The sequence below is a fragment of the Miniopterus natalensis genome, chromosome 3 (genome assembly GCF_054644295.1).
Source record: "Miniopterus natalensis isolate mMinNat1 chromosome 3, mMinNat1.hap1, whole genome shotgun sequence".
NCBI lineage: Eukaryota > Metazoa > Chordata > Mammalia > Chiroptera > Miniopteridae > Miniopterus > Miniopterus natalensis.
The window spans coordinates 85,548,512-85,572,328 of record NC_142083.1 but is presented as its reverse complement, the minus strand read 5'-3'; the positions used below and the strand labels follow the sequence as shown (position 1 = coordinate 85,572,328).

Here is a 23,817-nt window from a genome sequence, read left to right as displayed (position 1 = left end):
CAGACATATAATCTTTTTGGTTCAATCCCTGGTCCGTGATTACAGTATTATGATTCTGAAAATGCTATCCAGCTGAGCTGTGAGGTACATAATCATTATTTTTGCACAACTTTTCATTTCTTTTCAGTTAATACTTATCTTTTTATTTTAACTTGGTTGATGTTCTGTGTACTGTATACTAATTCATCTCCAAATGCTCTCTCAGTTATGTAAATTTCCTCAAAACGTGTTCAAAGCGAAGCACCTGTCAGGTTCTTCCTGAGGCAGTCCCTCCTGGAGTCCTCTGGCCTCCTGTAGCTGGAAGCCTGACTGCTCTGTGGCCCTGTTCCCTCCAGTTCACTACTGCTGTTGCCACAGGTGCTGCTGCTGCTCCTCTCCCTCCTTATTGAAGTGCAATTTGTGTACCATACAATTCAGTGGGTTTTGGTACATTCACAAGGCTGTGTTACCATCACCACTCTCTATAATGTCAAAACATTTTATCACCCTCAAAAGAAACCCTATATACTCATTAGCAATCACTCCCCATCCCTTCTTCCTCCCAGTCCCTGGAAAGCAACACTTGCTCTGGACATTTCTTATAAATGGAATTACGAAATACGAGGCCTTTTGTATTTGGCGTCTCTGACTTAGCATGATGCTTTCAAGGCTCATCTGTGTTGTGGCATGTATTAGTACTGCATTCTTTTCCATGACCAAATACTACTCCACTGTATGGATAGACCGCATTTCCTCTTTCCTTGTTGTCTGTGATGGCCCTACGTGCTGTTTTCGCTTTTTGGTGGTTATGAATGATTTTCTCACTCATGTGAGTGTTGGATCCCCCATTTCTTAGAATCTCTGTTTCCTCTAACTAGATTTCTTTTCTTTTTTTGGTGGGAGGTCAAATTTTGAGAGGTTATACGTTTGCAAATGTCCTTACTTACTCTCACATGGTTTGGCCTTGGCGTATCATTCTAGCTTAGAAAGAACTCGCTGGAGGATGTTGACAATGTCAGTTGCTGTTTTTTAGCCTACAGCACTGGTGTTTCCAAACCCTGTGCCATTTCTAGTTTTCCCTCCTCTGTAGAATTAATTCTGCTTCCTCTCTGGAGGTTTGCCCTCTCCTTTGTCCCCGCGTTCTAAGACTTCACCCTGAGGCCTGAGAGCAGGGCTTGGCCTCCTGCTGTCTTAAGTGCTCGCCTCTTGGGCCTGGAATTATATCTTTGTTTCCGTCCTCTCTGTGTTACTTCCCCACCCCCTTTTGAACTCTTTTCATGTGGTAACTCTTCATTTCGTTTCTTGTTTTCCGTTTGGCTCTATTTTCTGGACATCTTCTTACCTCCTGGTCTTTGTATCTAGTGTTCCATTTTGGCCACCTCAGTTTTCCTCTCCAAAGGAGCTTTCTTGCTCTCTCTCTGTTATTTTTTTCTCCTTTTAAAATATCTCCCTGTTATTGTTTCTCAGCTACAGCATCTCCATTCTCTTTGGGAATATTACTGATAGCTTGTTCGTGGAGTGTACTTCTCCCTAGATTGGGTCTCTTCCTACAAGTTATTTTTCTCTGCCTGTTTATTCTGGTCCCTGTCTTTCCATCTTAAGTGCTTGTCTCAGATGGGAGGTGATTTCTGGCTGTCTACTCGGAGTCAGGAGTGGGGGACTAAAGAGCTGATTTAGAACTCTGTGGCCATTTCTTGGTGGGATGACCTGGCTCTGCTGTTTCACCGGAGGGACCACCCCTTCTCCCCCCCCCCCCCCCCAGTTGGTCTCTTCTCTTTAGCTAGTTAGGTTTACAGGAAAATGCTTTCTCTTCCCTTACTTGCAGGTAGAGGTTGGCTGCCTGCTGTTCTGGGAATGGGAGGGAGGGGCAGGAAGAGGATGGTACAACCTCAACATTTCAGTGTGTTTTATTTTTATCTTTCTGTTTTCAGTAAGATATCCCTGCCTTCAACTCAGTCCAAACCTACTGTTTTACCTTTTGCAGAGAATAAGTAAACCCTTAGCCTCCTGTTAAATTGCTGCTTAGCACCCCATGCTCATTCCCACTTCCAGAAGTGCCTGTATTAGAAACTGATGAGCCTTTTGCAAGTTGCTCCATTTTAATCAGACAATGTTTCGGTGTTGCCCACTTTCAGCTAAGAATGAAATTTTCTCAGGTCTGTCAAGTTACCAGTTTACTTGCATCTCAGCTTCTAAAATTTTATTGTTTTGCTTCCTCTCTTACTCTTTTTCTTAAGGGCGAGGCCTTTAGAAAGGATTTTTAAATTGGTATTTTAGTGGGATTCTGAGAGGATGTGAATGTATAATGAGTGTATTCAGTCTGTCAACTTTGCCCAGAAGTCCTTTACATTTTTTCTTAATGCCTATTTCAGGTTTCAGGTGGTGGTTTGGTCACTCCTTGCAGTAGTGGCTGGAACTGTAGTCATTCCTGGGGTGGAGACAACTTAGGGTTCATCCCAGTATGTTCTGTATTGTCATTAGGGGGCTTTGCTACCTCCACGGGCTCTAGCCAGCTGTGGTGGAGGCTTAGCGACAGGGCTGCAGGTGGAGCTACTGGTCAGTTCAGGCTCCGTGACCCCCACTTTTGCTCAGCCTTTCCCTGCTTCCACTTTCTCCCTCCATGCCACTTCCTTTCACCCGCCCTTTGTCTCTCAGATCCCAGCCACTGGAGGGCTGACTAACCTCAGGTTCTTTTGCCTCATTACATCTCATCTCGTAACACTTCACCCGGGCTCCCTGGGCTTTCACCTCTCTGGCCATCCGGGAAACTGCATAGTCGATGCTCGTTTTCAGACTTGGGCTGATCCATATTCGTAATGCCGCCGCTGGATCTTTTTCTTAACCACTGGTGCAGGAGTCTCTCCTGCCCTTGCTCTACTTTTCTTGGAATTATCTGGCTGATTCCCAGTCTTCATATTTATTTATTTATTTATTTATTTACTCTTCTCTATAAAGTAAGCATGGATGGATATATACCTAAAGGTAGAAATACCTATTGGTGTCTGCCATGCTAATTTTTTAATGGAAGTTTTTCTTCTGGTTTTTTAATTTCACACAGTAGAGCCTTCCCTGGTGGGATCTAGTCTTTCAGTTGGCTTTAGAGAGCACATAGAGCATGCTGTGTTCAAGAACATTTACTGAAGTCTGTTTTTGTTGACTAATCTGTACCTAAACCCTCCTGTTCCCTTGAACCATTTGACTGTCTTCCTCAGCTTTCAGTGTCAAACCCCTGCAAAGGCCAAAGTCCTAATTCAGGCCTCTACTATGTCATACCAGGACTAATGCCTCGTGGTTTTTTTCTTCTTACCCCCTCCATCCAAACTATGTCTATTCATTTTACAGAACAGATATTTACTGAGAATGTACTATATGCCAACTCCTACTGTATCTTAAGACAGACCCAAGTCCTGCCGCTGTATCACTTAATCTTCCTAAAACGTTGTTTTACAACTGTCACTGCACATGCAAAACCTTTAACATCTCTTCATTAAAGTCACAGCTGCTTCTCCTGAACTCGTGGCCTTTCCTCTTCTCTTAACTTCATCTCCCAATAAATACCCTGCTAGTTCCTGTGCTGACCTGGGACCCAGTCCCTCTAAGATGCCTTTGCATTGCCATTATGTGTTGGTTTCAGAGCTTTTCTGGAAGCTGCTTTGCTTTCACTCTAAGTATGGTTTATCAATGTGGCTCTTATTGGCTCTGCGTGCACTCTGACCCCCACTACCATTCACATTGGGCTGTAGGCAGGCACAGCCTCATGAAAACTTTTGTTGGAGAAAAAGTTTTAAATGCATGTTATCATTCACTTTACTGCACTGTGTGAAAATGTTGCAATGTTGAAGTAATTAGTAATTGTGATTCTTTTCCCTTTAAAAAGAGCTTCCTCTCTGGATAAGCCATTTGGAAGACCTTTTTTTTTTTTTTTTTTTTGCTGGGAGAATAATTTTTGATTATTGTTAAAATATTTATGGAAAATGTCTTTCTTTTCCTAAAGTTGTACCCAACCTTTGGAATGTCGATGGAGAAGTTACAGTCGCTGAGCAGAAGCCCGGAGAAGTTGCTGAGGAACTAGCAAGCTCCTATGAAAGAAAGCTCATCGAGGTAAGACCTGTCAAGTCCAGGCCTTTATTGCTGATGTTGGCTGCTTTGGGGGTTTTCCAGAAATAGGCCCAGCCTGTTAAACAGATGTTAGCAAGACAACCAAAGCATTGTACTTGATAAAGAAAGGTAAGAGCTGGTTCTTTGAAACATATTATTTCATTGAAATTTTGGGTACCGTTAGCCAGGAAATAGGAGAGAAAACATAAATATATAATGTTAAAAATAAGAAAACATATCTACCCTTGGATTTGGAGAAGACTAAAATCAGGAGAAAACATCACCTCATAGATGTGAAAATACGGATGAGATGGACTATTTTCTAGGATAACATTTATTATAAAATGGAAAATGAGGCAAACTGTCTGAAGGGTACCAAAAAACTGGTGGAAGAAAGTTTTAAAAGTAATTAAAAAATTGTTTCCCTGGAAGGGAGCAAGCCTGATGGTTTTATGGTGGTTTCTAGGAAAGCCTTCAAGTCTACACAAAAGCCCTTTGCTGTTTATATTTCCTTAAAGCATTATCTATATCTATACCTATATTTATATAGCTATATCCATACATATATATCTCTCTATCTTGGTTCAAGTGTGCTTTACTTTGATATAAGCAACCTGCCAAAGATAGTATAAGAAACAGTACTATAGACTTGCCTCATTTGTGCACAGATGCATCAAAATTCTAGAAAGACATTACACAATCAAACTCAGTCACACATTAAAGGAACAATCCATATAAAAGTAGGACTTATACAGGGTTTCAAGAATTGCTTAATGTTAGGAAATTCATCAAGTAAGCTCATGGATAGACCAAAGGAGAAAAACCAGATATTGATCTTGATAGGTACTGAAAAGTCATTTGATAATGTTGATCATTGATATCTGATAAAAATATTCTTTATAAATGAAGAATAAAGGTACTTCTTTGATATGATAGCGTTTTGTTTTGTTTTTAATCAGAAACCATTAATTATAACCATACTCAATGGGAAAGCTGGGAGGCAAGTTTCTGACTAAGTACCTAGTATATAAAATATATGTAGGTGTGTGTATATGTCGTGGTAGTCACATGGTATTTATTATGAGTCATGTATGTTTGCATATACACACAGCATGTAAGTGTATAACCATACTTTCCAGTTACTGTCAGGTCCACTTGCATTGTTGTTCTTGGTAGCTGCCAGAGAGTTAAGTGTTGAACTCCACATCTGAGGGAGCAGTGGTTGGCTGTAGAGATTTCTCTCCAGCCTTAATTTCCTTTCTTGCGCTTCTGTGAGTCCCTAACTGGGGAGGAGTAGAGTTGGTGGCTGTTGTCAAGGAGCTGAGCTGTGAGGCCAAAGCAGCGATGTTCCTCCAGTGGAATTTACTACCCCAGACTGATTTTTCTTTCTTGGTTTTGGTTGTAAAGTGAGGTTCTGTCAGTGATCTTTCATCTGTGAATATTATTAGCATTTCATTGCAGCAAGACTTTTGCTGAGACCTCTCTGTTAGCATTAACAGAGCTCTTTACAATGTTTTGTTTGATGCTTGTCTTGCCATTTTATTAATGGGTTGGCTTTTAGCAAGAAAGAGTTGCAAACACGTGTTGGTGTGGAGTAATGAAAGGATGTGGGGGAAAGTTGATGTACTTTTCTTTCCATTTCAGAAGGGCAAAAAAGAAGGGCATTTTAATGTAAATAACATGTTGAAGTACCTCAACAGTTGAATTACTCTTTTGTGACTTATCCCAAAAAAAAGGGAGTTCCTGAACATTCTTTTTCTTGGGGTCTCAAAGCATTAAAACCACCTCACCCATCTGCACACAAACACTTCACATTCAAGCTCAGTGACTGGAATCCAGCATCCAGACAGCTCAGAACCCAAAGTCAACACTGTAAACTATCTTTTATTTGTTGGGGAGCATCAGGGGCCAAGCACTGCTTGGTAGAAAGATTACTCTTGACACCCTACAATGGTTAACTTTTGGAAACAAGAAGGGAAGGAGAATGCTGGCAGGTATAGGTTAATCTGACAGGGGAGAGACATTAGTATGAACACACTAATTGTATACCAGCCACTGTAGCACTAGTGGCCAGCTGCGGGGTACACACTTTTATTCCCAGGCCCTGTGCTAGGGCTTTTACATGGATGGACTCATGTAATCCTCAGCAGTGTCCTGTGAGGAAGATACTGCTCACAGATGGGATTTTGAGAAATTAAGTAACTTGCCCAAGATTGTCCAGCTGGTAAGAGGCAGAACTGGATTCAAATCACCCAGGCCATCTAGCATCAGAGCCCAAACTCATAATCCTGCTCCGCTCTGGAAGGGTGAGCTCATTGAGGAAACAAAAAGTGGACTTGATAGAAGAGAAGACTAGTCACGTTTAAGAGGATGAATGGAAGGAACAGAGGAGGAAGCCAGCCATAGGTAATGGAAGTGCACCATCGCAGTTCGAAACTGTGCTGGGAGGGGTCCCTCTCACACTCTTAGTTACTGCAGAAGGAGGGAGTGCATGTGTCTTCTGTGGTTGGAATTACCTGCTTCTGAAGCAAATTGTAGCAGAACACCAGGCTGGGAGCTCCTTGAGGGGACAAGAACATTATCTTTTTAATTGTATATTCATTGCCTTACAGCTCCAGCATATGGTGGGAGCTCCATAAATACTGATTGGAGTGACAGTCTATTGAGTGGGTTCAGCTGTTCAGAGTAATGTTTAAAGAGTGATAGATGTGACTCTGGAACCCCAGATTGAAAGTGAGTTGCACCAAGGCCCCACCATAGCTAAGAGCATACTGTTGGGAGGGATTAGATGTCTAGTAAGAGGAAACATAGGTTCTTTACAGGAGGCAGACTTTTTTCTGGCACTCAGTTTTAGAGAAAAGTTTAGTTTGTAGAGCCTGGAGAGGGTATTGAGTAACAGACAGATGGAAGCTACCAACTCATTTAGCACCTATTTATTTAGTGCCTTCCAAGTGCCTAGCCTTTAGCTCTTTCTGCACCTGCAGTGGCTTCCCTACCTTGGGAGGAGTAGAGTTTATGCTTTTGGGAGGTGAGCCACAAAAAATGTAAGGTCATAGCAGACATGTTCCTGAAACGGCATTTACGTTCCTCGATCGAGTTCTTCCTTTGACTGCAAAGGTGTTGATGTTTCACCCATGAACAGCATTAGCTCTTTGTCGCCCCAAGGCTGGGCCTAGGTTACAGAGGTGAACAAGATGCCATGCCTGTCTCCAGCGAGTGCCCAGCTCTCGGAGGGTTCAGTGGACATGTCGTTATGATGGTCAGGAAGCAGGGTGAAGCGCAAAGTGATGCACGCTTTGTGGGGTCCCAGAGCCGTGCCTGTAACAACAGTTCTGCAGAACTTGTGCACCCAGCTGGAGCTTCTAGAATGTTCCTCCCTTTTTCTTTGGGATTGTTAGTAATGACAGTTAGAATTTCTTTTGTAAACTTCCCATCCCTCTGAAGAAGCGCTGGACATCAGAGGAAATGGATTTGTTCTTACAGCTCGTTTTGAAGGTAAAAGTTATTAGACACTCCAGCATAGATCTGTTCTAAGATTTTCTTTACCTTTTTAAGTACAGTTCCTTTGGTTTAGACTCACCTCCAGAGATTTTTCTGTTCTTTTCTAGCAGTCGCTGTCAAGAAAAATGCAAAATGTTGGTGACATTCAGACTGCCATCCTGCATCTCTTTGCTACCGCCTTCTGTAGCCTGGTGGCTTAGAGGGCACACGATAACCCGCATCAGAAAGACTGAGTTCAGGTTTGCCACTTACGGCCATGTGTTCCTGGGCAGGCCGCATGACTTGTCCAGGCCTTAGTTTTTCTGTCAGTAAAATGTAGCACATAGTACAAACTCATAGGGTAGCTCTGAGAATTAAATAGGGAGAATCTGGCTCTGTGCTTGTGGTAGATGGGAGGTGTCTCCTCGCTTTCCTGCCTCCCTTCTGGCTTCCTCTGGAGTAATGACCTCCCCACCTTTGCTTGCTGTCTTGGTGAAGGGGTAAATCTAAGTCCTCTGCCCTCCTTTGGCCCAGAGCCAGGGCAACTGGGGCTGTAACTCTAGACTTACACAAGAGGAGCAAAAATGCTTGGGAGTATCCTGGTACCCAGCCAGTGGTTCTTGTGTTGAACTTGCCAGAGTAGTTCTGGTTACAGCCCCTTCTCTGAGCCAGCATCTCCTGCCTTCCTGACTGGTTACAGCAACTCCTTTTTAGCTTAGGATAGAATCTGTTTCTGTTACTTAACTCCAAATTTCCCTAGCCCATATGTGGCTTCATGTTTGTGTATGATCAGTAGACGTCACTTTCCTTCATCTGCTTACCAGGGCTCCTTTGTCCTGCCTTCTTCATTCTGTCCCATGTCTTGCTTTTCCCCTTCTTTTTGCTCTGTACTTTCGTATAGCCAGTCTACCCTCTGTAAACAGATCGTGACTTCCTCCCAGGTGGCAGAACTCAGCTAGCTGCTGATTGATTTTTCAAATTTGAAGATACTTATCATTTACCCTGCAAGTGTATTTAGTCCCTGCATTTTTGCTCATGGGTGACATAAATGGTGTATTAGCAACATCTATTCTCATTATGATGACAGAGTTACTCTTAATGAAAAAGTAAGCTTAAGCATCAAGCTTGTGAAAAATACATTCATAATCACACACTGTAAATAACAATGTGATCATCATTTTAATGAAATGTAAAAGTTCCAGAAACAGCCAGGACCTTGGGAGCAGTTACGCCACCAGTACTTGCTTCATAATTGGCACCAGTGGGTTCTAGCACTCTCGACACATCTGAGAGTCCGTTTTATACAAAAGAAGGATGGGCTTTAAATAACATACTGGATCCAGGATGAAGAACCCTGAGCCGAGATCAAATTGAACTGATATTCAAAAATACGATGTTTGTTTTCATTTATTTTTTAATCCAACTGGGGAGGAGCTCTCTTTTAGAGGGGCTAGCTGTAATTCTCCCCCAGGCATGAATGACCAACAAGGCCACACCTCCAAGGAATTCTTAAATCTTTTTATTATGGAAAAGTTGAAAATGTAGAAAAATAGAAGAGTATAATGAGCCTCTGCGAACCCATCACCTGGCATCAGCAGTTAGAGACTCTGGGCCAGTCCTGCTTCATCTCTGTCCTGCCTGCCTGCTGCTCAGCCTCTCATGGTATTTCGAAGCAAATACAAGAGTTCACATTATTTCATTCCTAAGTATTTCAGGATATATCTGTAAAAGATAAGAACTCTTGTGAAAAAAAACAAATCCTGCGATATCATTAAAACGCCTTATAAAGGAGGCCCACGCTGGTTCCAGTGATTCTGTAATGGAATATCAGTGAGAGGGACTCCTTTTAATGGAGCATTTCTCAGGGGCCCCTTGCTTACTGCTCCCCTTCTTCAGTTGCCTGAGGAAGGAGCCTTGGCATCTAATTTGTGCAAGAGGACCAAGCCCAGGTCTTTTCTGCCTCTCAGTTCTGCTCTTTGCTGGGCTTTATACATTGATTCCAGTTAATATCAACTAGAGCTGTGTCACTGGCACAGCTATACTCACTGGTTTCCACCAGTGCTGTGGGTTCCAGGCCTCCTATGTGCCCTCTTTCAGGAGTGAACTAGTTTCCTGATGACGGGCTCTGATGGAGAGGGGGCAGGCTGTCTCCCACAGGGGCTCCATCAGTATTTTTAAAAATATATTTTTATTATGCATACTTCAAATATATGTAAGCATAGACAGATGAATATGATGAGCTTCTCTGTACCCGTCACCCAACTGCAGCAGCTGTCAACTCAGGGCTGGTCTTGCTCTGTCCAGACATCTTCCTACCTTCCCAGTTTCTTAAAGTATTTTGAAAACATTGATTTTATCCCAAAGCATTTTGGAATATATCTCTAATAAAAATAAGAACCCCCTTTTCTAAAAAGAAAAAGCCCTATAATATCATCACACCTAAAAATTAGCAATAATTCCTTAATATCATCAAATATCTGGTGAGTGTTCAAATTTCCACTCAAACAAATGTTCGAATAAGTTTCTAAATGGGGCCCATTCACATGTTGTGATTGGTCGATTGACCTCCTACGTCTCTCTTAGTCTACTGGTTCTCCCATCTATATCTTGCTTCTCTCCCTTTCTTCTTTACTGTAATTTTAAAAAATATGTTTTTATTGATTTCAGGGAGAGAAAGGGAGAGGGAGAAAGAGAGAAACATCAATGATGAGAGAGAGTCATTGATCGACTGCCTCCTGCATGCCCCCTACTGGGGATTGAGCTCCCAATCTGGGCATGTGTCCTGACCGGGAATGGAACCGTGACCTTTTGGTTCAGAGGTTGATGCTCAACCGCTGAGTGATGCCGGCTGGGCTGTACTGTAATTTATTAGTTGAAGAAACTGGATTGTTCATTCTGGAGAATTTTCCACCAATGTTTTTTGAGGGTCTGTTATGTGCTTGGTACTTTGTGACCTGTTAGACTTTTGGTGATGTTTATTTGAAGAAAAGCACCCATTAGACACTGATGATGGTGTGGTAATGGCAGTTAGCATAAGAGGGCTTTTCCTATTTCTAGGTATCGTGCTAATTGCGTTGCATGGGATTGTCTAATTTAACGTTTGCTGCATCCTTTCAGATGATAAGTCACCTCCCCAAGGTCACAGGGCCACATATGTAGAACCAGGATGTGACCCTGGCTGTCCGACTCCGGAGTCGGTGCTCTTTCATTCCGCTTCCTCGTGCCTGGCTGGAAAGAAGAACTAGGCCTCCTGGCTGTCGGGCTTTAACTTTTAGCTCTAGGAGGAACTTGGACAATGACAGCAGTGACAAGTATGCTAGCTATGAGCTTGTCAAACCCAAGGGAATTATCGCAGGGATAAGGAGGGATCATAGAAATAAATTCTAGCTGACAGATGCAGTACCTGACGTAAGCTGTATTGATGTAAACAAATCTGAGAGCTTGCTCAGATGGCAGGCCTGTTCCAATGTCCCTGTGCCCACTGGATATCCACAGTCTCTTCCTGTGTGCTCAGGTGACCCACTCAGTGTAGAGGAGGAAAAGGTTCCACCTTTGGCAGCGCCCCCTTGTCCCTGGGCAGTTCTTTCTTTCCTCTGTCCCCTTGGCCTTTCACTCCCATTACCCTAAGCAGGGTAGGTCCGGCTGCAGGTGACAGTCGTGCTCTGGGAAGACCCACACTCCCCAACTTGTTAGTGTCTGTCCCTGCCTACCTTCTGATTTTTCTTGTAAACCTTGGGGCATCTTGTTTTCCAATTCATGGTGGGGCTGCCACCCTCTGTTGATGGTGGTGCCACACATGCCCTGCTGTTTGCTCAGTGCCACCAACCCATGTTTGTTCTGTTCTGCTTCCGTTTCTGTTAAAGCCTCCTTTTTAGGCATGTCTCTGAACTAACTGGGTCTGGAGTACTTATGAACTGCCTTGGAGAGACACTGAAAATGGTCCAGTGCTCCTTTTTGGGCAATAGATAAAAATAGTTGTAAGTATAGTGGCTGGTTTTCAGCTTCTCAGATTCACACTATCTCGGGCCCTTGTTATGTCTGCCTTCCTCCTAAAGTCAGGAAGTGGCTTTGTGAAGCTCCTTCTGGGCCTGCAGAAGGAGTTGTCTGGTCCCGATGGAAGGGGCACAGGAGACTCTGCCCTCTCAGGGTTGGGCTCAGTGTTCAGAATACGCCAGGTGAAGGGACAGGACTGTCCCATGGGTTGGATGAGCCTACCCCACCAGTGACATCTAGAAGTTGTCACTGAAAATGCAGGACTGGGGGGCAGGTTGATGAGACAGGGAGGTGTTGAGTTTAGTGCACATGGGTGGTATCATGAAAAACTACTGTAGGCCCAGAGGGCTTGGCCATTTTTCTGCTGCAAACTCCAGTGGCTCACCTTTGCCCTTAGGCTCGTTTAAACATTGCACATTTTTTATATTTTAACATGAGACCTGTATGTTCTGGCTCCTGCCTTCCCCTTCAGTCATACTTCTCAGCTCACTCTGAGCTTGTTTCTGTTTCTGAAGGCACACGTTCTCACCCATCTCCAGAGCCTGACACAGGTTGGTTTTCACCTGGAACCTGCTCTTTCTCCACTCCCCTCCCCATTTTCTGTGGCTGACAACTTCTCTTTCAGACCTCATCCTAGAAGCCTTCCCTGATCACTCTCCCCAGTGCTGAAGGCTGGGTTCAGTTACCCCCAGGTGTCTTGTCGCATCCTCTGTGTTGCCTCTGCTAGTCCCAACAGTGTGGTGTGTATTTCCCTATCCTCTTTGTGTTCTTGTTTTCTCCCTTCTTCCTCTGCCTCTCTGGGTCGTACGTTCTGTGACTGCAGCTCTTGCATTATCTTGTTCACTGTTGTCCCAGCATCTACCGTGATCCTGGCACCTGGCGGGTGCTTATGTCATTTGGGAGTCTTTTGGTTGCAGGTGACAGAAAACTTGGTTCAAACTGGCTGCAGCAGAGACTATACTATGTGTTTATCAAGCCCTTCTCATTTCTCTTTTCCTGGACAAATAGGACTGGTGCATTTCCCAGGCTCCCTTATGGTTAGGTTGGGACCATGTGACTAGTTTTGGACAATAGCTCTAAGTCGAAGTGATGAGCATTATCCAAGGCTGAAGCACAGAAGAGTTGATGTGAATTTTCTTTGTTCTCGTTTCTCCTGCCGTGATGACCCTGGAAGCCATGTGTCCCATGTGGCACAGCTAAAAGATGCCACTGGCCTGGATCCCTGAGTTGCTGCTTGGAAGGGAGCTGCCCTGTCATGCTGCTGGGCCAACTGCAGACTTTGTGAGAGCAGGAGTAGACCTTTATCTGTTCAGCCACGGAGGTGTTGGGTTTGCTTTTTATTATAGCAGAGAATTGCCTTCCCTGGTTATCCCCAGAGAAAAGAAATCTTGATAGAAGGGATAGCCTGGCTTTAGGTGTGTGGCCGAGTCTTGGGATGTGAACTATGCCACCAGGCTTCTCCCCTTCTCCCCCTCCCTCCCTTGCTTCTACCATTTCTGGTTTGATACCATTTTGGGTGAGCTTTCCCCTCCTGGTTACAGATGGCCATGATCACCCCTGGACAAATAATTTTTCTTCCAGGTTCACATTGAAAAGAAAAAGCAGGTGTCTGTCTCTCCATTGCTGACAGGAGCCTTGAGTTCACTCCTACAGAGCCAGCCATGGTTCCACTCTCCTTTCCAATGAATCGCAGGATCTCATGTTAAGGCCGAGGAAAGAGCTTCATTCAGAAATGGAGAATGACGGCTGGGGAGAGGGCTGGGTCCCCAAATGAAATCCAAGACTGTGTTAGGAAATGGGTGCCATAGAGGCTGACAACAAAGGCCCACTTTAGTGCTCAGTATATGCTGGAGTGAATGCGTGAATGAATGAGTGCCAGATTAGTGGATACATTGATGACTCAACTCTTTCTCTTCCCTTAAGGGGCTCATAGCCTGCTAGGGAAGTTAGCTTCACAAAATAGTCATTTGTAGTGGCAAGTAATCAGTGAACCAAAACAAGTAATACAGGGAGGGGGATCAACTCTGAGATCTGGTAGTGGAGGGGCATGGTTTGCAGTGTCCCAGAAAGCCTGCAGAACTGGTCATTTCTAAGTGGAAGCTTGAAGGTAGGATAGGAATTGTCAGTGACAGAGGGTGGGGAAGGGTATTCGGGTTGCAGGAACAGCATGTGCAAGGATTTGGCCAAGTTGTCAGGAAGCAGCTGACTGATACATAATCAAGTGAGACAGGCAAACCGCCTGCAGATTTTCTTTTTATTGGCACTATCCATTTGTCATTCTTGTTAGAAGGAGTCTTTCATTTTCAGGTGTTTCTTTTCCTGCAAGTGGTGCAGTTGGAAAGTTTTCTCTTTCCTTTTCCTTTCCCTTTCTGTCTGAGCCTCCCTGACACAGGCACACAGCCCACACCTCCCACCTGCTCTGTTCTTGGCCCTCTGATAGAGCTTCCCCACTCAGGTGCAGCCAGACATTTCTGACCTGCTCAGGAAGAGACAGCTTAGTGGGTCAGGTCAGTGGTGCTGGGAGACTCCTGTTTCTTACACAGCCTCTGCAGTTTGGTCCTAGGGACACCACCTGAAGACTTCTAGTGGGAAGGTTTCTAGCAATTCACTGGGGTATAATTCGGAAACATTTTGTGAAAAACATTGCCTGAGGGTGTCCTGTCATTTTAGAAATGGCCCTTGATATGTGATAGTCAGACTTGAGACTTTGCTTCTAATGGCTTGATGTTCTTGTTTGCTGTGTTTAAAGGAGCTAACACCTCCCATCACCTGCTTGTTCTCCACTGAGAGGCTGACACAGAGCACAGAGGCTCTGCTGATAGGTTGGCAGAAGCCAGAGGCGCGACTAACCTTGTCCACCTTGTGTAAGGATCGCTGCTAACATCCCCTGAGCAGCTTTTTTACATGGTATGAGGTGATATTTTCCCCAGTGTCTCACTCACCTAGAAATGAATGAATGAATTGTGAAATACAACTGATACTATTTAATAAGCACTAACTGTGTGTCACAGCCTGGACTGGGCATCACATGCATCCTGTCATTTAATCCACCACAGCAGGTCAGGAAACTGGAGCTTGGAAAAGCTGAGTAGACTGTCCCAGCCACCCAGCTGGGAAGTGGATAGAAGCACTGTATTGGCCCAGTTCTGATGGCAGTGGTGGCTGTAGTCCTGCCCTCTTGTTGTTTAGACAGTGCCTTTGTTTTTGAGGTGTCACTGAGATTTGGTGGCCCTTGGAGGTTAAGCTCACCATTTCTGGTTCCTCACACATTTATGACTGCCTTTCAGTGGAATGCTTTTCTGGTGCTTGAAATAGACTCGAAGATGGGCTTGCAGCGGCACCGAGGTTTTGTCTCTTCTCCTGGCTTATTACAGTGCAAATTAATCAAATGAATTATGTAGCTCAGCTAATAACCTGCTTTGATCCAATAGCTCCGTAGAAAGAAGTTGAACATTTTTATTAATCTACCTTGGAGGCATGTTTGAGTGGATTAAAAAATAAAAAGCAGAGAGAATCCCTTTTAATAATTAATTTGGAGCCTTTTTGTTCTTCCGGGGAGGCATCTTTCAGAGTGATCATTAAGCTCGTTGTCAGGCCAGCTAGCTTGCATTCATTCAGTGAACACACTGTGCCCGGCATTTTCTGAGCCCTTCATTGATCTCATTTGATCCGTATAGTCACTCGATGTGGTGGTATTGCTCTCATTCCTGTTTTATAGAGGAAGAAACCGAGGCATGGTGAGACTGTTGATATTTAGGGTCACGTAAATAATTGGTGGCAGAGCTTGGTGGGAAATTCCAGACCTGAAGCTCATAACCACTCTCTGTGGAAAAGAACCTTATGTTTAAACTATAGGAGATGGTGCTGTCACCACATTGACCAGAGTATGGGAGTTCCAGTCATGGCCTTAGGTGGGTGCCTTGGCCCTTTTACCTAGCCTTTGCGAGCCTCAGTTGTCCTCATCTATAGCCTGGGAATAGTCATTTCTGGTCTGTCATGGTCACAGATTGGATGCACTGAATGTGTTGCTTCCTGTCACAACCACTTCTCCTTGGCTGGTGTGTGTGCTCTGGAGAAGGGCTCACCTGTCCTACTTACCTGCTGGGGACAGTGTCCCTCCTGAGTTGAACAGTCCTGAGCCCCACCAGACTTGGAGTAGCTACAAGACTAATCTTCTCTTGCGCCTTGGCCTCTGATGGGCTGAGAGCGGCCTATTGTGCTTCCTCAGGGAGGGTGAGTCATTCGTGGTTTCTGAGGACTCCCCTTCCACCCGAGACAAGGGTGGTCCATATCACCACCCCTCTGTAGGAGTCTGGACAGCTTCGGGTGTATGCTGGTGCCACCACCACCACCACAGAAAGAAAGTGTCATCTCTGCTACCCCCTCCCTCACCCCACTCCCAGTTAGTCCTGGCTCCCTGCCCCCGAGCCTTATCTAAGGGACAGGACACTCCGCCTCTGGGGATGGATTCAGGCCCTCAGGCACTGCCCGACCAGCCTTTCTGCTCAGCTCCCTCCTGATGTGGCCCACGACACCTTGCTCCATCCTTAGGACTGCTTCAGACTCTGTGCCCTCCAATCCAGGCCCAGTGCAGGCGGAGCCCCATGGAGAAAAGTCTCCATTCCCACTTCCTTGGTTCTTCACTTCTCTCTGTCCTGGGGTGGACCTCCCCAGAATGACCAGCAGTGGCATCAGCGGCTCCCTTAGGGAAACCCTCACCCCAGCACAGGGGGCAAGGTCCGTTTCCTGCTCCACGTGGAATCCACTAGTGCCGTTTTCCACGCACCTGCATTTTTCAGGTTCATCACCGGGCTGGTGCGGAGAGGCTGCCAGAATCCCCAGACCTTCTTCCTCTTCCTACCAGCCTAAGGCTTTTTGTTTGCCAAGTTGCCCATAGCTTTCTTAGTTTTGTTTCTCAGAAAACAGCCCTGTCTCACAACTCCCTTTGTGGGCTAATTTTTCCCAGCAGCAGCCAGCTTTTCTGTAGCTTCCATTGACGAAGGTGAATTTTACCTCTGGAACGGAAGCCACTGTGACTCAGGTTCCATTTTCAGTACCAAACCCAGCTTTGCCAGGGCAAACTGTCAGCCTCTTTTTTTCAATGACAAGCACCTTTTGAAAGTTTCTTTTCCCCTTCACAGAATCTTTAAAATGCGTGGTTCACTTCTCTGGGTCGTGAGGGCAACTCTGTGGTCTGCTTGGGGCAAAGAATGGTATTTCTTTAGCAGAGGAGATCGAGCCGGGTCTGCTGACCCCCCAAACACATTCTCCAGGTGGTTTGTAAGAAAGAGCCATCTTTAACAATGTAAAGACAGGACAGGAAGAGCAGTGTTACAGAAACTTAAACTTTTCTACAAAGACCAACTTCTGTGCGTCAGTGCTTTCGTTTCCTGGAGCCCCGGATTAATGCTTGAAAACGAGTCTTTTAAATTCAGCTCTTCTCCCCTCAATGAAATGTGTTCTGTGGTAACAACCCAATTCAGACTATATAATATGTAGAAATTAGTTTTCTTTTGTGAAGAAAACTGGATTTAAATGCTAAAATATTACCTGTTTTGTCTCCTTGAAAGAACTTTTCTGCCTTCGGTCATGAAAGCTTTTGAAACTAATGGAAAACTCCCCATCGCTTTTGCTGTGGCTCAGGGGGAGGCAAGATATTGGTTTCTCTGTAAATAGCATAACAACTGCCTTCCCGGTGTTTGAGTTTTGAGCTGCTTTGATGGGATATATTTTCAAGCAAAAGTGTGGTCAATTTGGATGAAAAGTGATAAAATTGAGTGGATTAAATTGGCTGTCAGCAGTCGAAATGCTATTTTGTACCTGGAACTTTGTGCCAAGAGCTTTATGTATGTAAGGAATGAAATGTGAGTTTCCTCCAATTTTTTTTTTTGACACATAAAAATTATAACAATCTTTTTGTATAGCACTTTGCAGATTCTAGATCATGGGTCTGCAAACTTTTTTTCTAGGCCACATAAGTATTGCAGGGCACACAATGTAGCTACTCACCCTGCATGGTAGCACTAGAGCAGCCCTGGGCAATTTTTAAGAAAGGGCATGGCTGGGTTTTAATAAAACTCTATTTGCCACCCAGGCAGCTGGCCGTGTTTAGCCTGTTGGTGGTGGTAGTGGGCCAGTCTCTGATCTAGATAGTTCTCCTACGGCGTGGTGGTGGTGGTGGTGGAGATGGTGACTGTGCTGTCGTCAGCCACTGTTCTGAGCGTCTGTCCTGTCCAGGCAGTGTGCATAAACCCTTGAATGAAGGGTAAGGGTGCTGTTGCCATGTTACAGAGCAATAAAGTGAGGCTCAGCCGTGTTCTTTATGAAACCTCATTTCCACAGAATAAAAATAAAAGTCAACTTCTATAGTTAGGGAAGCATGTGTCTATATGTTCTTTGTACTGACCCTGTAATTTAATGTTTAGTATTGTTGATGATCTGCTCTTCTGTCATTTTGGAAACTTTGTTAGATTGTGCCTTTTACAAAGCACAGTGAACTATCTGGGAGCCATGTTTTAGGGTGAGAATTATTTTAAAAGAAACTTCACCACTTTCTAAAAGTGTTCCCAGTTCTGGAGGATACACTCTGGGTTCTTCAGGAGAGTGGCCATTGCAAACCAAAGATAATTTGGTTAGTCACATAATGTCATGAGGAATAAAAGTAACATGGTCGTTGAGAAAAAATGCATATAAGTAAAACTTTAAAAAAATTTACTTGCCTTTCATCCTAGAGATAATCACTGTAGACACTGGGTCTATTATGATGTTCTATTTCCATGTAATTATCACATAAATATGGATGTTATATGTCACATAATTTACTTAGTTTTGACTCGAACATGAACTTTTCAAACTTGGGATCATATTCTTGGCAGAGTTTTATAACTTTGTCATTGAAAGCAGGTTTCCACTCCAGAGGCGTTGTCAGCAATTGATTGGCACCATTTCCAAGTGCATCATGTGACCTCCTAATAGGTTGTCAGATTTCCCTTCAACTTAACAGGCTTTGAAAGGGTAGAAAACTTTCCTTGGTCAGTAGCATATATGTCTTCCCTCTGGGTTTGTGTGAATGTGAAGTCAAACTTTATACCATCCAGAAGTCTTTAAAAACTCATTTTTAAAGAAATGATATTCATGAATGCCTGACTGAAGGTCATATGGCCTGTCCACGAAAGAGCCTTTTGTCCTTGAATTAAGCTAGATCACGGGGGGGGGGGGGGGGGGGGTGTCGGGGGGCAACGTGGCCTGAATTGTTTTACTGCTGGTAGAATTATTCTTTTGCAGTTCACCATGAAGCTGCCCGCCTTTGTTGAAGGCTGCAGACCAGCGGCTGATACGTAGCATCCAGCCTATAGGTATTTTCTTCCATATGTAGAGTTAGTTGACATAATTTTCTTTTTTAATTGGAATTAGGTTAGCCAATGTAAAAATCTAGATTTTAGCCCCACCCTAGAGAAATACTTACCCACATAGACTAAGGGACATGTATATACAGCTCATAGTGGCAAACATTCAATACAAGCAAATAGTCAACAAGAGAGTAGATTAAAAAAAGTGAGGCATGGCAGAGAAATCAATACAGCAATGAAGAAGTATCTGAAAATGTAGACTATAACTAGAGATAGGTTAAGAATTCAGAAAAGCAAGTCGATTGTAAACATAAAAATCAGGGTAGTAATAGCAGAGAGAGGTTCTCAAAAGTACTAGAAGATTCTATATCTTTAGTGACATACAGGTATTTGTTTTATTACTGTATAATTTATTTCCTACATGTATGTATGTGTTATTTACTCTTTTTGTTTGCTTGAACTATTTCATAATTTAAAAAATCGTATTACGTGGAAGTGTTGGGTCCATATTCCTACAGCTGCAGTTGACTGGAGCTCAGTCTAGCTGCCTCCTTAAGATGCTACACAAACTTTTCAGCTTATTATAGTCCTTAACTACCTACTGTCCCCTGGCCCTGCCTGTCTCACTTGTTTTCAGTAGCACTTGAGCTTTTGACCTCCGGCCTTGGGGTGTCAGGTGAGACAGCCTGCTGAAAAATCACCCTTGTATTTTCTCCAAGCATGTAGGTGAGGATGTTGACTACTCATGTCGTGTGTCATGTGGGATAATTTCTATGTGAGAGAAATTTCTCTCAGGTGTAAGTACCAGGAATGATGCTCTTGACTAAGTAGTCAAGTCTTTTGGATGCTGTGAATGTTGTCACTGATCATCTTTTCTTCTTTGCATTGGCTGCTAGGAAGCTCAGAGGCAAATGTGGGCTCATCTTTAGCTAAAATGGAGATATTGTTGCATGTATTTTCAATTTTTTTTTGCTTCATCTGTTCTCTTGCCTCTCTTCTCATTTTTTACTTTCTTGTGTAATTTAAAAATACTAATCCATAATACAACTGTTTTTTATTATAAGTGGCCATATTCTTTTTTTGGAAAAAGAGAGGATATAAATTAAAACTTTCATTTTAGGGTTTGTGAGAGCATTTCGGAAATATGAGATTTATCCAGAATATTTTATTCACAAAGCTGCCTTGATCATCTATTTCATCCATGTGAGTTACTAATTTTCCAAGAATGAGAATATAATTAAAATACACTTAACGCTAAAATGCAACTGAACATAATTTGATCTTCGATAATTTAGAAAGCAGTTAAGGAACTTGCCGTTCCTCATGGCCATAATTATGAACATCAATTATCCTAGTGTGACACTATAAAAAAAACTGGTTATTTCAGCTTCCTGATTATTTGAAATCTGTAGGAACTAGAATTTAGAGTCTATGCATGCAGTGTATATATAGGTCTTTCAACCCCACATATGAATAGTTCACATATGATTTATAGCTGGAGTATCAGGAAAGGGGATGCAAGTGGATCATAGTGGAAAGAGCTCATTTCTCCAAGCCTTTACCAGGTAGTGCCTACCATGTGCTGAGTGCTGGAAAAGCCTTTGCCTTTTGGTTTGATGCAAAATACAAGGATGTAAATAGATATAATGTTTTAAACTGGTAAATGCCTCGGCAGCACAGATTGGTATCTTACTTTGGCATGGATGGAACAGGAAAGGAGTCACTGTGCCCAGAAAGAGCATGTCCATTGGAGGCTGAGTGTAGGTTGGTTGGGGTGTGGAAAGGTCTAAGAAGGCACGAAAAAGCCTGGTTTATTTAAGGGGCTTATCTCTTCTCACATCCTTGTCCTCATGGTGATAGAGGAGATGGTTGCGATGGTGGAGGAGGTTGTGCTATTGATGGAGGTGATGGGGGAGGTGGTGATGCTGGTTTCAGCATTTATTGAGCATTTCTGTGCCAGGTACGATGCCAGGCACTCTACTTATACTATCTCATTTAATCATTATAGCAGCCCTATGAGGGTAGGTGTTTTTTGTGTTTGCCATTTCATTTTTATTTTATTTAAGTATAACTGGTATACAACATTATTAGTTCTTTAGTTTCAGGTGTACAAGTGCTTCAACATTTTTATACTTTACACCAGGATTGGGGAACGTCTGGCCCTCTGGCTGTATATGGCCCGCAAAATCATTTCGTCTGGCCCTGCCAAGGCAACTGCAGGCGGGGCTCGAAATTCAATAAATCTAGGAGCTTTTTTCATAGCTAATTTTTAAGTTGACAATTTTGTATGGCCTGCCAATTATGTTATAAATACCCAAATGGCCCATGGCAGAAAAAAGGTTCCCCTGCTTTACATGATCACCCCACTAATTCTAGTGAACATCTGTCACCATTAAACATTACATGACTATATTCCCCTTCCCCTTTCACCATCCCCCAACCTTTCTCCTCTGGTACCCATCCCTCAGGTCTCTGTTTCTGTATAAGTCTGGTTTTGTTTTGTTTTTCTTAGATAACAGTGAAACCATTTGGTTTTTGTCTTTCTCAGTCTGACTTATTTCACTTAGCATAATATCTTCGAGGGCCATCCATGTTGTCACAAATGGAAAGATTTTATTTTTTTTTAATGGCTGAATAATATATATGTACCACATCTTTTTTATCCATCCATCTATCAATGGATACTTAGGTTGCTTACATATCTTGGCTATTGTAAATAATGCTGCAACAAACATAGGGATGTAAATGTCTTTTTGATTTGGTGTTATGGGTTTCTTTGGATAAATATCCAGAAGTGGAATTGCTGGGTTATATGGTAAACCTATTTTTAGTTTTCCATAGTTGCTGCAGCAATTTACATTCTCACCAACAGAGCATGAGGGTTCTCCTTTTCTCCACATCCTTCCCAACACATTATTTGTTGTTGTGTTTGCCATTTTATAGTTGAGGAGGCTGAGGCATGAAGTTAAAGTACATTTCTCAAGAGATGGGAGTGAGAAGAGGTGCCCCAGGCCTGACTTTGGGCTCATTCCCTAATCTCCCTCAAATCTATACTTGGATATCCACTTCTCAGAGAGCCCTTCCCTGACCACCATATTTTACCTCAGCTTTTTAAAAATCTACATGCAGCCCATGTAAGTTTAAAGTGAACAGTCTGATTTGATCACATATGTATTGAGAAACGATTATCACAATGAGGTGAGTTAACACCTCCATCTCCTCATGTAATTACTGTTTCTGTTGCATGGTGAGAACATTTAAGGTCTACTCCCTTAACAACTTTCAAGTATATAGTATAATATTGTTAATTATAGTCACCATGCTGAACATTAGATTCCCAGAACATATTCATCTTATAACTGGAAGTTTGTACCCTTTGACCAACATCTTCCCATCTTCCCTACTCCCAGCCCCTGGTAACCACCACTCTGCTCTCTGTTTCTATGAGTTCAGCTCTTTTAGGTTCTACATGTGAATGAGATCATACAGTGTTTGTCTTTCTCTGCCTGACTTATCTCGCTCAGCATAATACCCTGAAAGTTTATCTGTGTTGTATAAGTCAGGATTTTCTTTTTCTGACCATTCTATTTAAAACTGATTTCCCCCATGACCAACTATTCCCATTTCTTCTTCCTTCTTTATTTTTTTTCCATATTAGTTATATTCTGTCTCCTCATTTTGGCTGCCTGTTTGGGTTTGTTTCTATGTATTAGGTAGACCTGCTAGGACTCTCAGTTTTTTGGAGGATCTCTGGTGCAGGCCAATGTCAGACACAGTTTGTGACTGGCCCTGAGTACCCTCTTTGGAGCTCTCAATAACCCTTGGCTTGAGGTCCCCTCTGCTGGGGCTGGATGTGTTTGGACAGGACCAAGATGCACACCAAAGTCTGCTTTTCCTTCTGGGGCCCAGAAGCAGATCAGGCAAAGACTCAAAGCACTCTGAGGTCTGCCTTTGCCTCCAGGCTGATTAATCTGATTCTCTTAATGAGCCTCAGGCTGTAGAAACTTCAGGGTAGGACAAGAAGTTTCCAGCAGGGTGGGGCAATCCCCCCCTTCCCCCGCCCCAGGCAGAAGCTGTTTGGAAGGTAACTGTCTGTCTGTGAAAGATATCCTCTGCAGTATGGGGGAATGACTCAACACAGGAATCCAGAGGGGTGCCCTCTGAACTCTATCTCCAGAGCCCACTACCCTAGATTTTTCTCACACAGCTCCAGTCCACTCTGCCCTCCCTCTGCTGGAGCCCAAGGTGAGTGGCTGCACACGAAAGTCTGTGCGCTGGCTTTTTAAGAGGTGCCTGCGTTTCCAGCCGTCTCTCCCTGGCTGACAGAAACCTGGCTGCTTTTCACAGCCAGATGTTATGTGGGCACCTTTCTCAGTTCTGCTGCTCTTGGCTGGGAAGCCCAGCTTAGGGTTTAGGCCCCAGAGTCCTCAGTGGGAACCCCCCCCCCCATACACACACACAGCTGAGATATCCCTCCTGACCTTCAGCTGCTGCCTGTGGGACCCAGCCAGCCCTCTCTCACCTCCGCACTTCCTACCAGTCTCTATGCCGTCTCCACTTTTCCTCCTTGGTTATGAGGGTGCTCTCCAGCTCATCTTCAGTTGCAGTTGATTATTCAGGATGGTTTTTCTATATTTTAGTTGCAATTCCAGTTTGGTCCCAGGAGAGTGTCAGTGTAGCCTCCACTGAATCTGCTGCCATCTTTAATCTCCAGTTATATTCTAATTTACTCTGCATTTCATCTACTCTGTTCATTGTGTGTACCCATTGGAGTATAACCTCCACGAAGGCAGGCGTTTGGTCACTGTGTTCATTGCTATGTCCCTACACCTTGAGCAGTGCCCCACACATGATGACACTGACTGGAGAGCTGCTTCTCCTCCACTTCCTGTGGGAAAGTGGGCCCAGGGTCACCAAG

At 43.7% G+C, this 23,817-nt stretch overlaps 1 protein-coding gene across 1 annotated transcript in view; it reads left to right on the top strand.

Annotated features, from left to right (window-relative positions):
• The window catches only part of SNX29 (sorting nexin 29), a 458,514-nt gene that overhangs the window by 234,865 nt on the left and 199,832 nt on the right, over positions 1 to 23,817 (top strand). Inside the window, exon 15 of the mRNA XM_016197611.2 lies at positions 3,974 to 4,080. Within this exon, the coding sequence (XP_016053097.2) occupies positions 3,974 to 4,080 (107 nt within the window). The remainder of the gene's footprint in view (positions 1 to 3,973; positions 4,081 to 23,817) is intronic.